The sequence below is a fragment of the Bos javanicus genome, chromosome 25, assembly GCF_032452875.1.
Source record: "Bos javanicus breed banteng chromosome 25, ARS-OSU_banteng_1.0, whole genome shotgun sequence".
Classification (NCBI taxonomy): Eukaryota; Metazoa; Chordata; class Mammalia; order Artiodactyla; family Bovidae; genus Bos; species Bos javanicus.
Window position 1 is genome coordinate 3,096,072 of NC_083892.1, and position 13,081 is coordinate 3,109,152.

Consider the following 13,081-nt stretch of genomic DNA (forward strand, 5'->3'; position numbering starts at 1 on the left):
CTGGAACCCCGCTACCAAGAAAGGAACTGTGCAGACAGAAGAAGCCCATTCTATTAATCTCATCTGCACAGCGGCACCTGAAGAACAAAAATCTGAAGAGAATTCAAGCTTCTGTGTTAGAAAACAACAGACCAGGAAATCAGCGATCACGCAATCAAGGTCAGCGTGTATTAAATCTAGAGCCTCATAAGAAGTCAGTTCGGGGGAAACGGCAAACATGGGAAAACACACATTCTTTGGGGGTCATCAGCCACCACTGAGGCGAGCTAAGAAGCCCCTCCTGCTGCTGCTCCTCGGTGCCCCTCACTGCTCACCACACAGGCACAGAGGAGGAGGAGCGGAGGAGATGCCTAGTTGGTCAGTTCTGTTACTTATTAACCTAATTAATATCTTAATTACTAAAGGTATCAAGTAACAGTAACTTAATTAAGATCTCTGACACAATCTTCCAAAAAACAAAACTGCATTTCCTTGAACCCCTGACGTACAGTGACCAGGCAACTCCACGCCTTTCTCTGCTCCGCGTTTCCTACGTGGGAGGGCACCATGCTAAGCTCTCTGCTACGTGAAGCTGTTCAAGAGATACGGTGCCTGACTGAGGAAAATCTGTAGCAACATAAAGAGCCCCATTGCCAAGGGCTTCAAAGTTAACAGAGAAGACCCAAATACCCATCTGTCCGTCTGTCTGTCCATCCGTCCAAATGTCCTAATCGATGTAGAAGTTCTGCATCATACCATTGATTCTTATTTGTAAGAGTTCCTTTCTTTCCAACTTCCCCAAACTTCGAGTCGTGTCATCAACAGCAGCTTATAAAATTGATACTATAACTGATCTTTGAGACATAAAACACTATCACAAATTTTTCTTTAAAATTCAGACCATTACTGTAATAATAATATCCTCATATCACCATCAGCACAATTATAACATAAACAACTCAAACACTTATCTGAGTAACTTAATGAAACCAAAATGTGTTAAAAAAAAAAAAAAAAAGCCCTTGATAATTACATATTCCACACTATTTAACTTTTCTAATAAGAATATTCAGATCTCAAACTCATTAATGCTCATTAGACACAATTATACACACCAAGCACCTCATTATTATAAATGAAAAGCAATTCCCAAGGTACATTTTATGACAAGTATGTAGCTCTGAAATAAGTCATGTCTAATACTTTTAAAGGTATTTTTCCTAACAGTTAATACTCCATGAAACTTGAAACACGTGCCATTGTACTACTGAAGCTGACATGCTGACTTGTCTAAAAGAAGTACAAGAGAAAAAGGAAAGTGACAATGGGAAGATGATTTATTTTTCTATTACTTTGCGGTGTAAGGAGGAACAGACCTAGACCTACGTTGACATGCACACTGATCAACTGTGGAGAGAGAGGAATTTAAAGAAACAAGGTGTACAAGCCTTTGGGTTTTGGGTGAAGATGCAATAGCAGTACCTTAACAACGATTTCTTTCTACTAAAATCCACTCGTGTCCACACTTCCCCAAATGCTATCCTTTTACCCCAAATTCCCCATCGTAGGAGGAGTGCCACTCCCAAGCTCAAGGCCACTTATGGGCTACTTTACGGACTTCCTCCTCTCATGGAAGCTGCTGACTTGGTCAGTGTATTTTTGTGTGTGTGTTAAAAGCATTTATGTCCTAAATGCACACGTTACTGTTTTTTTTTACTTTAAAAGAAAACATACCTATCTATCTGAAGACAAGCATTTGGTACTTGACATTTCTAACTAATTTAGAGACAAGGAAATCAACATACAAACAAGTAAAAAGGTCTCCGACGTACAGGGCCCAATCCGAATACAAACACTGCTGTGAGATAACATCTACGCTTCAGGGACAAGGAACGCAGGCACTTCCTACGGGGGAGATGGTTGGAAGGGGAGTTACCCGGTGAAAGCCACCACAAACTCTAAGTCCTACAAGCTGAAGATGCTTCCACTCTCCGTGAACACCCTGCTGGTGTCCTGGCAGCAGCTGGCCTTCCCCGAACCCCCCACTTTGCCCTGTGGCCGTCGGGCCTCTGCTCCTCTCCGGACACCTGCGACTCCTGCCTGAACTTGCTCCCTCTCTCACTTGCAAGCACAGACTCCAGGACAGACAAAGACAACAGGATAGAAGTGAGCAGTGTGCGCTCATGGAGCTCAGGGTCTGCTGGGAGAGCAACATCTCTATCTAATAATGAAAGGCTGCAGCCCTGGATCCTGTATCAGAGACAGTGGTCTCTGATCAAGATGATCAAGACCATCTCTTCTTCCCTGCACGTTCCCTGCAGCGGGACCTGCATGTGCCTCACAGGACTCTCCTCACACCAGGGCACTCGCCTCAAGCTGCAGCAGTGGAGCAGGCGCCCTCCCAGCACCGCAGCGCTGAGGGCTCTGAGGCTGAGCAAAAACGTGAGGAGTGATAAAACAGCAAAGCTCCACGTATCTGGTGTCACTGAGAATACAGCCTGCTGCATGAATCAATTTTACACATTATTGATAGTCACCTCTTTGTTTATTTTGGCCGTGCTGCGTGGCTTAGGGGATCTTAGTCCCAGGCCCCCCCAGTGAAAGTGCGGAGTCCTAAGCACCGGATCGCAGGGAACTCCCAACGTTTACCTCTCTAGATACCAACACTTCTTGTTCTTTTTACCATTTTTACATCTTGTTTCCTTTCTCAGGGCTTAAGGCTACGTTTCACACACAATCAATCTTTGTGATATCCCGCCACAGCGTCTCAGTGCATCTCAGCACAGCGTGCCCTCTCCCCGAACGTCAGTCAGCACTCCTGCTGCCAGCACGTCTCCAGAGTGGTCCTGCTCCCCTTCTGCCGCAGCTACTAAGGACAGAAGAGGGCCGGATTTCACAGCTGGCTCTGTCCAGGACTCACGCCCCCGTGGGCACAGAGACTGGCCCATGGGCAGGCTCCACATACACTAGCCATTGCTGCTGTGAAACACGCGGCTCACCTCAAGTTCCAGCCCCCAACTGGTCTCAATAAAACTGTGCTCAATTTGGAAAGCCAACAAAAATGGACACGCTGAATTCCAAAACTTTGTCAGGTTGGTGGGGGACACCACAAGGCAGGCACAGCAGCCACTACTTGGTCATCACCTGGATTTCCACCAAGAGAGCCAAGCTTGGGTCTGTCAGACCCGTGGACGTCTCTGCAGAGCTGCTCCCACAGCACAGGGCGTCCCGGGCCTGTGTACCACCAGGGCAGAGGGACACCGAGCTGAGGGCCAGGCCCCCCATCACAGCCACCACCAAGCACGAACGCGCACCCTGCAGCAGGTGTCCTCAGAAGCCAAAGAACTCAGAACTGGCAACCTGGCGCCGCCCAGAAGAGCGAGGTCAAAGCTCCTCCAATGAAGGCTATCACCGGGGGCCGTCTGGTACTTGAGCCACAGGCGGCCTCGCCACCCCCTCCCCCGCCCCCGCTACAGGCTGTCACAGAGGCACTGGTGGTCTCTGGAGAACCTGCAGGTGAAGCAGGTGCCTAGCCTGCGAGTGCCTGTGGAGCACCAAGTAGGTATCTGGAGGGCATGTTTTAAGCAGGACTCAACACCGTGAAGGCAGGCAACTCAAACAATCAGAGGGGCCTCAAGCTGGATCACCGGAGAAGGCAATGGCAACCCACTCCAGTATTCCTGCCTGGAAAATCCCAGGGACGGAGGAGCCTGGTAGGCTGCAGCCCATGGGGTCACTACGAGTTGGACACAACTAAGCGACTTCACTTTCACTTTTCACTTTCATGCACTGGAGAAGCAAATGGCAACCCACTCCAGAGTTCTTGCCTGGAGAATCCCAGGGACGGGGGAGCCTGGTGGGCTGCCGTCTATGGGGTTGCACAGTCGGACACGACTGAAGTGACTTAGCAGCAGCAGCAAAGCTGGATCACAGAGCAGGGCCAAGTAGTGAGTGGCAGGCCAGTAGAGGTATTCAAGCCAGGGGTCTGGGGAGGCTGACTGCGCCCCCATGGAGACCCAGGCAGCCGCAGGCAGTGGGCAGGCTGGGGCGGCCCTGGGCTGATCCCGCAGCACCCATTCTGTCAGTCCTTTTGCTCTTGAGTTGGGAAACCTGTGGCTGCCCAGAGCAGCACGCGCACTGTCTCAAGAGCTCCAGGACCGACGCTCTGCCCTGCGAGGCATCCAGAGCGGCAAACGCGGAATTTGTTAAGATGCAGTCTAATAACACAAGAGGCCTGGGGGAAGGTCCAAGTCTCTGCGTTTTTCACAAGCAACAAGGGGTGCGCCTGCAGCTGGGCTGAAGACCATACGCGGAGCAGCAAAAGCCCCCTGAGGAGGCAACATGAATTCAGACAGGGAGTCCCGTCTGTGCCGCCAAAGCCTACCCACTGCCACCCTGCACAGGTCTGGGAGGCAGGTGCCAAGACTGACGCTAGATACACGCCCTGCAATTTCCTCATTAGCCAATAAAACCTGACGATCTCTATAAGGGATGGATAATGCAAGATCAATGACTGGACAATAACTCATGGGAAAAATTACACGAAGTCTCCTCCACACAGGCCACAGCAGTCTGGGTTTCCTTTCAGCGGCCCCTGGGTAGGCTCCACAGGTGGCCTGGGCAGGCTCTCTCAGTAGAGACATCAAGGGGAGGAGTTAGAGAAGCAGGGTGTGTGCAGCAGGCCTGGCGAGCATCTGTGGGAAAACCTACTTGGACAGCACAGCCTCGGTGGACACAGGTGGGTCTCAGATGATCCCTGGGGGTCCTGACCACCCACTTACAAACCTCACTTGCATAGGAATCTCTGAGTCCAATCAGAGGTATCCCCTTGTAGGCATGTCAGCCTTGCTGTCTAGAAAGTTCTTCCCTTGTCACTTAATTGAAGCTGGGCTTTGCCCAGCCCCCCCCTCCCACGCACACTGACCCTCCCTGCCAGGACTGCCGACACCACTGACTCTAACTCACTCCTCTGACTGACACCACTGTCGCCTCATTTTTTATTTTTGGCTGCACCCCACAGCATGAGGGATCTTACTGTGCCCTCATGAACCATGTGCCTCATGAACCTCATGTGCCCTTTGAACCATGGATCAAACCTGCACCCCTTACAGTGGAAGTGCAGGGTCTTCACCACTGGACCAGCAAGAAGTCCCAGATCGACGCCATTGTCACATTATTTTTAACGTACAGCTGACCCTTAAACAAGACAGGTTTCAACAGCATGGACCCACTTACACAGATATTTTCCAACAGTAAATACAACAGCCACACATTGTCCACGCTGCTCAAAGCTGTGGACGTGGAGGAACCAAGCTGTCTATGTGCTGGGAGGGCTGTGGCCCTCTGACTGTGTGGAAGGATCGGCGCCCTCATCCTGAGCTGTGTAAGGGGCAACTGGACAGAGTCCATCAGCTGCTGGAGGGGCAGAGCCACACTTCCCCACTGTTGCTACATTTCACACACGATGGGCACAGTTTGCTTCAAGAGAGGAGGAACAGCAACAAACATTTACAGAGAAGACACTGCTGCAACGTTCTCGCTCATCCTATCAAACTCCTTGTCCTCGCAAAACCACAGTGCTGGAACCAAAGGAATACACTCAGAGCAGAAACCTAACTTGAGAAGCATTAAAAACAAAAACATATACAAACACACAAAGTACACAGGAAAATACCCCACTTTCATTTCTTTCACGAAAATTTGCTACAACCTTGCACAGAGTTCGTCTGTACACGCCCCATGACTTTATAGTGTGAAATCACCCTGACAACACCTTACGTTATGACTGGAAGAGACACTGTGGTTTACCACTTCTGAGGGCTCACTCTGGATCAATCATTACAACAAGCAGGCAGTTATAAAGATGGTAGAAAAAACCCACACTCATTTCTTTTTTTTTTTTTTAAATAAAAACCACACAAAGTGTTTCTTAAAAAGAGAAATCTCAAAAGTTTACAACTGTCATGGCAATACATATTAAAAACCAAAGGATCTCAGAAAATTCACAGTCCCAAATTAAAGGTTAAGAACACTATCCTAATTCATCATTCATGGAATGAATACTGTACAACCACAAACTCGACAATACATATTTCGACACTTAAAAGGACTATAACTGAAATACATCCTAAAATGTAAGAAACTATAACCATCACAACATGTTAGTAAGAAAGAAAACATTTTACACTAACTTGGAAGAAACTCAGACTGTACTCCACTAGAACTGTTGTCTCAAATATCTGCTTCTAGAAGACACAGATTCCTAGATCTTCACTTTATGTAAGAAATGTCCTAGAAAATCATGTATTAATTCATTTTTTGCTTAATAAAAGTATAATTTAACTGACTTAGGAAAGTAACTTTTAAAGGAAACTTAGTATGACTGCTTCTACTGGGGAACAAGGGAGGGAGGGTGGGTCTGTGGCCCTGGCCCACTTTCCTGGGCCATGGACACCCCTGTGTGTGGGGCTCTGGGGGCGCTTGGGAGGGAGTGGGGCCTAGCGGGCTCGACCACCTTTCCCAGTGCCACTTGGAAACAAGCAGAAAGAGAAGCAGCACACGTGTTCTGAGGCAGCAACAGGTCTGCCGAAGAAGAATGAGAGCAATGGACACATAACCACAAGCAGGGTGGGTGGGGCGAGATGGCCCAGATACGGCTGTGAAGACGCAGACGGTGCTGGAGTTTCGAGGGCAGCTCCAGCCCACGAGGACACGAGCGCCAAGGGCATGGCCTACCTGTCCACACCAAGGGACACACCCCGAGAGCACAGCTGGACCTCGAAAACAACCAGAAGGGACTTAACTTTGGGGACAGACGCTCGTCCTTTCCCTGCTCCGATGCCCATGGGAGCCCCCGGGAGCCACACAAAGCCTCCTACGGGGGCACTGCCTAACCACCCGCTAAGGGCACACAGACCGATGGAAAGATGACGAAGCGAGGGCAACGATCAGGGTGCGGCATCCTGGTGCAGAGACCCTCCATCTGCGCTGAATGAACTGTTAGTTACACAACTAGACCTGGGAACCGCGTCGCCTCCACAACACCTGCACGTGGTGTTGACTGACTGACTCTAGAACAAAGGGTCCTCAAGACTACTTTAGGGTGATTTCAAAAAGTGTCCAGTCTATCCACCCCTCACCCCAAAGTCACTGCCATTACAGTGACAAATGCTGAGTGTCTGTCAAGAAACTCAGAGAGCCATCCCGTCAGCTCTCGCCTCTCTGATCCAAGTGACGTCCCTCTTCTGCGCTCGCTGCTCTGCAGTGGCCGAGTCCGGGGGGGCGGGGCGGGGGTTCCCCCTCAGCGTCCGCCCTGGTGCCCCAGCTCCCACTACGCGGTGCAGCGACTAGTTTCTGCCCTGCTCCCTGCCTATTCCTCTGCGTTCTCAGTGTCTCATCGCCAAGCTTCTCTACCCGCAGTGCTCACTTACTTTGTTGGTTTCGCTTGTCACTGGCATTTTTCAAAGGGAGGCAAACAGGACAGTCATGCCGTGTGCAGTTCTTCCAATGAGAGATGATTTGTCGTGAAGATGCGCAATGGGCAACTATGACCAGAAAAACAACGAGATGTTACTTTTCTATCCAAATCGTCGCGCTTTCCATTACACCTACATTATAAGGCCAGCTTCCATAAAAGATGATCGCAAGTGTAACTGTAGCACGGTGCAGGCAGTCCTCAGCTTACAAAACAGGCTGCTTTCCAGAAAGTTTGTAAGTCGACTACTGAGAATTCCAAACAAAAACTTCCCAGAGAAGCAATGTTATGAATGATGGTGAACAAGGTTCAGACCACAAATCAAAAACAAAACAAAACTACTTGGCCTGAAATACCACACAAGTGGAACGAAAGGCAGAACAAATAATTCTGTAATGTCACTATTTACAATAATAAGTTTACATTATGTTTATTAATGCTCAAGGATGAAACCATCTGAACACTAGAGTTGAAGAAACATAGCGAAGCAAATGAGAGGTCTGTGGAGACCCTGAGGGGGCCCGGGCACTTCTCAGAGCACTCGAGACGGCAGCTGCGGCCAGCCCCTCTGTCTCTATCTTCGCTTCCACTTCTTCCTAAAGGTCCAGCATGACCCTCCTCTGCTTCTCCATCAGGACAGGGTTACACCCGGGACTCACGAGTGTCACAAGGGGAAGCAGGGAGATCAGGGAGACTCTCCCCAAGGTCAGGAGCACAAGTGAGAAGAGACAGAAAGAGGATAAAGATTAAAGGGAAGCAGAACCGTTAGTTAAGGGAAGGCTTCTTCAGGAGAACTGGGGTGTCTGTGTGAAGACCAGAGAGGGGACACGTGTGTGCATGATTCTCCCCTCTGGAGAGCAAGGAAGGAGGTGGCAGGGGTGGGCAGTACACACAGGTCCCCAGGACAACCGGGCCGGGAGCCCGATGAGCCAAGACAGAAGGGCGGAGGGGCGAGGCAGCAGCCCTGGCGCCTGGGCGCACGAAACGACTGCAAGACAGATGCTCTAGGCTTGGGGAAAGGCGGGCACATGCACGCGTGCACACTACACTGTCAAAAAGAAAACCTGATCTAGACATGCATGGCGAAGACAGTGCTCAGGAAGGGACACAGGTCTTCTGTGACAGAGGAAGGCAGAAAAGAACGAATGCAGGGCCCAGCCCCACCAGCAAAAGTTCACGGAACGTTGTAGAAACACACCACCTTTCTCCTGGGCAGGTGAGCGTCCAGAGGCATCTGACTGGTCAGCACATGGGGACGTGGGAAGTGGGAACCTTCTCAACAGGAGAGGTGCCAGAGAATACCAGACAAGTCCACCCCTGGCTCTGCCACCAGGACCTGAGCAAACGGCACTTACCTTGACAAGCCTTCCCAGCCTGACAATGCGTCATGTGATTCAAGACGTTTTTCATGGTCCGACAATGTGGGAGTGCGCAGGCCCGGACCTCTCCATTGGCTTGTTCTCGCCTCTGGCATTTATGAGCGTGAAGCAGTAGGACCAGCTGCTGCTGTATCAGTTTGCGTTTTTCGGGATCTGCGGTGGGGCCCGTTGCAATCGCCTGGGTGGGTACAATTCCCACTGATGTTTGCATCTGAGGCTAAAATAAAACAAATTAACACAAACATTTTAATAAGCTTTCAGAGTTCCAATTCATGTTCATTAACTATTTTTTCAAACTAAGGGTAAAGCTGAGTGATAGTTTAGGCCGCAGTGAGAATGCAGCTGGTGAGGTTCTTTTAATTCATCGGCAATTTATCACACTACAATACATACAAGTGCAGGAAAAGCCGTTATTATATTAGGTTGAACCATATGAAACTATTGTTTCTCTAAGCCAGATGACCAAACGTTGGCAGTTCTATAGGATTCAACCTAATAAAAAGATCGCCAAGGCCTGACCAATTCCAACCCACTGAGAAGATCTGACGGCGCAGAGCAATCAGAGCCACCCTGCAGATTTCTAGTCTTCTGACCGGAAGGACAATACCTGCAGCATTCATTACTTCTCAAAGATTAAGACAGCATTTATCTTGAATACAACCATCCAGTACAATCGTTAATGCTTTGCATTTCATTAAAATTTCTACTCAGACATCAGACAATATCTTTTCTACGTATTTGACGATGTGCTAAAGATACAGAAACAGAGCTTAGTTACTTTCATCCTTTCAAAATAGTAGGCCAGATCAACCACACCTCTTAACTGCAAAGAACACGGAAAAGGGGACCTGCGGAACTTCTTACTCGTTACCAACTACCAATATTCTTCAGAAATTTACTAAAGAAACTGTGAAATAAGAGCAATGTAAAGCTCCTAACAGGCAACAATATAACCCACCTTTCCGGGACTTTCCGATCTATCGCTCTGGTCAGGTCACACTTCTGACTTCATTCTACAACACCTACCGCCTCCCATGAAGCACAACACAGCCTGATTTTTCAAATGAAGAGTCAAAACTATATGCATTTGCAACCAGGAGAACACCAAGTAAAACATATTTCTTTATGAATCAAAGTTCACTGTAAAAAGAGCGTTTTGTGTTTTGGCTTTACCTCGATGAGAACTCATAAAATAAGTATGTAGAAAAGCTACCTGGCTTCACTCAAGAGCACAACTCCTAGAACCCTAACCAGGAACCAAAACAAAAGCAAAATTCAAGCCAAGAGGCTGAGTGTACTGAGTGGAGAAGTACTTAACGCCTGAGGGAAAACAGCCTCTTTCCCTTATGTCTATTTCCCCGATTTCAAAAATGTGGAAAGCAAAAGAACTAAGGAAATACTTAACACCTGCAATCCTGAGAGCCAGGAGTCCACTGCGGAAGTGCAGACAGGTTTTTCTCCTCCCAGTCGTTTTTGTATGTGTGAACCATGACCAATAGTCTCATTTATATAAATTTGGCTTGGTATTTATTCTAGGTTCTGTCCCGTACCAGTAAGTTGTAGCATGATGCGTAGTGAACATGTGGCTGTACATTCATTTATCCAAACTCCAAAGACTGGGGATAAACTGCAGCCACTCCTCTTTTTTCTGACACTTTAAAATAAGGCTCCCCCAAAAAAAAAAAATAAAATAAAATAAGGCTCCCATAAACAAACAGCCTGTGACTATGCCCTCTGCAGCATTCAGTACCTAAGTTAAATGATTCTGCATCCATCAGCTTATTTCCATGGACTACAAAGTCCAAGCGAAAATCAACAGGAACAGAAGAATATGGGAAATGTAAGATGATCCCTGGTTAGGTCTCTTTTGCATTTACAAAAAAATTTCAAACATGTGGAAAAGTAGAAAGGAAAGGATACCATTATCACATCTAACCAAATGAAGGATTCTTTAGTACCTTCTAACATCTAGTCCATACACAAGTTTCTCAACTTGTCTCCAAACAGTCTTTTAGAGTTGGATCAGAACCCAGTTCAGGCCCACACCATCCACCTGGTTACTGTCTTTAAGGTTCTTCATCTCCTGCTACCCTCCCCCGCCTGTACTTTCTCACAATACTGACGTCTGGAAGAATCAAGCCAGTTGTCCTCCTGCCATTTCTTAAAATACAGAAATACTACGTACAAAATAAATAAATAAACGTAAAAAGAGGTATCATATAAAAACCTGGTTAAAAAAATCTCAATCATGTGATTAAATTATAAAAGACTTTTAAAGTCATTAAAAATTAACGCAGTGTTTCTCATCTGCAATGTTCTCAATCACACATTTTGAACTGTATTTGATGGTATGCTGAAACCTCAACATGTAGAAATAGCACAGCTGGAAATACAGCCTGTTCAAGTCTGGGTCTACTCTCCATCTACATGTAGCTGTTCAGTAAGCCTACACACTGTTTACACATCTCAAAAACAAATTGGAGGATGAAGCTGAGTCAACATGAAGCAGACAACACGACTCGCGTCCCTGGGTTAGCCTTCCCCATGTAACTCCATGGGCTTGCATGAGGCTAGTCCAGGTTGCAGAGTGCTTACAAACGTGGGGCACATTTAATTTCCTTCTCTCTTAGGCCAGTGCTCAACAAGAAGGAAGGGCTGTATGAACTTCTGCAAAAATCTGTCAGAAGCAGCCTTTAGATTCTACCAACTTCCCAGCTCAGTCCCCACTGTCCAGGCGGGAGAAGAGAATTAAAAGAAAAATGCTTAGACAAGAACCTCCCTTTAAACATACAGAACAAAATTTGCAAATTCCCCCCAAAAGTACTTTATAATTTTAGGCAACTTTATTTTTGCAATAACCAAGAATATTTTGGAAAATGGTAAAAATGAAGGAGGACTCTATCCTGCCATAGATTCTTAGGTGCGTAACCAAAAGCAGAAACCATGGTAACGAACAAAATAAGCTAGACCTCATTAAAATTAAAAGCTGTTTCAAAAGACACCATCACGAAAGTGAAAGACAACCCAAAGAATGGGAGAAAACATCTGCAAATCACAGATGTGATAATGGACTTATATCTAAAACATTCAAAGTACTCTTAAAACTCGATGATTTTAAAAAAAAGGAATCTAATTTTTTTTAATGGACAAAGTATACGAAGAGACATTTTCCCAAAGAAGATATACAGAGAAACACATGAAAAAACTGGTATGTTTACTGAAACATGAAACCCATGAAAAGGCACTCGATACCATTAACTATCTTCAGAACCACAGTGAGGTACTGTTTTACACCTACCGCATGGCTACAGTTTAAAAACGAGACAGTAACAAGTGCTGATGGAGAAGAACCTGGTCTCTCTCACACTCTAGTGGTGTGTGCGTGTGAAAGGGTGCAGCCACTTTGGAAAACACTCTGGCAGTTCCTCAAAAGGTTAAACCTGGAGTTACCATCTGGACCAGCAATTATCTGAAGCATACACCCAAGAGAACTGAAAACATATGTTCACACAAAAACATGAACACTAATGTTTGCAGCAGCAAGATTCCTAATAGCCAAAAAATGGAACCAACTTAAATGGGCATCAAGTAGAGACTGGAAAAACATGATATATCAAAAAAAGGATATAACCCAACCACAAAAAAGGAAGTACCAGTACATGCTACAACATGAATGAACTTCAAAAACACTGTGCTAAGTGAAAACACCAGTCACAAACAACCACATATCGTATAATTCCATTTTGATGAAATGTCCAGAACAGGTAGATACACAGGGGCAGAAAAGAGATTAGTGGTTGCATCTGGCTGAAGATCTCAGGGAAATGGGAGGAACTTGCTAACGGTACAGACTTTCTTTTTGAAACATGAAAATGTCCTAAATTTGAACACGGTTGGTGACGGCGGCACAAAACACTGAATGCTACTGAACTGCACACTTTAAAGAAGGGGGCTGCACGGGAGAGCAACTGTATCTCAATAAAGCGGTTTTAAAATGACTTCTTTGGGAGAATGGCATTGAAACATGTAAAAGATCATGTATGAAACGAGATGCCAGTCCAGGTTCAATGCACGATACTGGATGCTTGGGGCTAGTGCACTGGGACGACCCAGAGGGATGGTATGGGGAGGGAGGAGGGAGGAGGGTTCAGGAGGGGGAGCACATGTATACCTGTGATGGATTCATTTTGATGTTTGGCAAAACTAATACAATTATGTAAAGTTTAAAAATAAAATAAAATTTAAAAAA

General features: G+C 46.7%; 1 protein-coding gene across 1 annotated transcript in view; it reads right to left on the minus strand.

The window, feature by feature from the left end:
* Positions 1–13,081, minus strand: part of CREBBP (CREB binding protein) — a 119,134-nt gene that overhangs the window by 40,072 nt on the left and 65,981 nt on the right. Inside the window, exons 4-5 of the mRNA XM_061401010.1 lie at positions 8,809–9,049; positions 7,410–7,523 (exon numbers count right to left, since the gene is read on the minus strand). Of these exons, the coding sequence (XP_061256994.1) occupies positions 7,410–7,523; positions 8,809–9,049 (355 nt within the window). The remainder of the gene's footprint in view (positions 1–7,409; positions 7,524–8,808; positions 9,050–13,081) is intronic.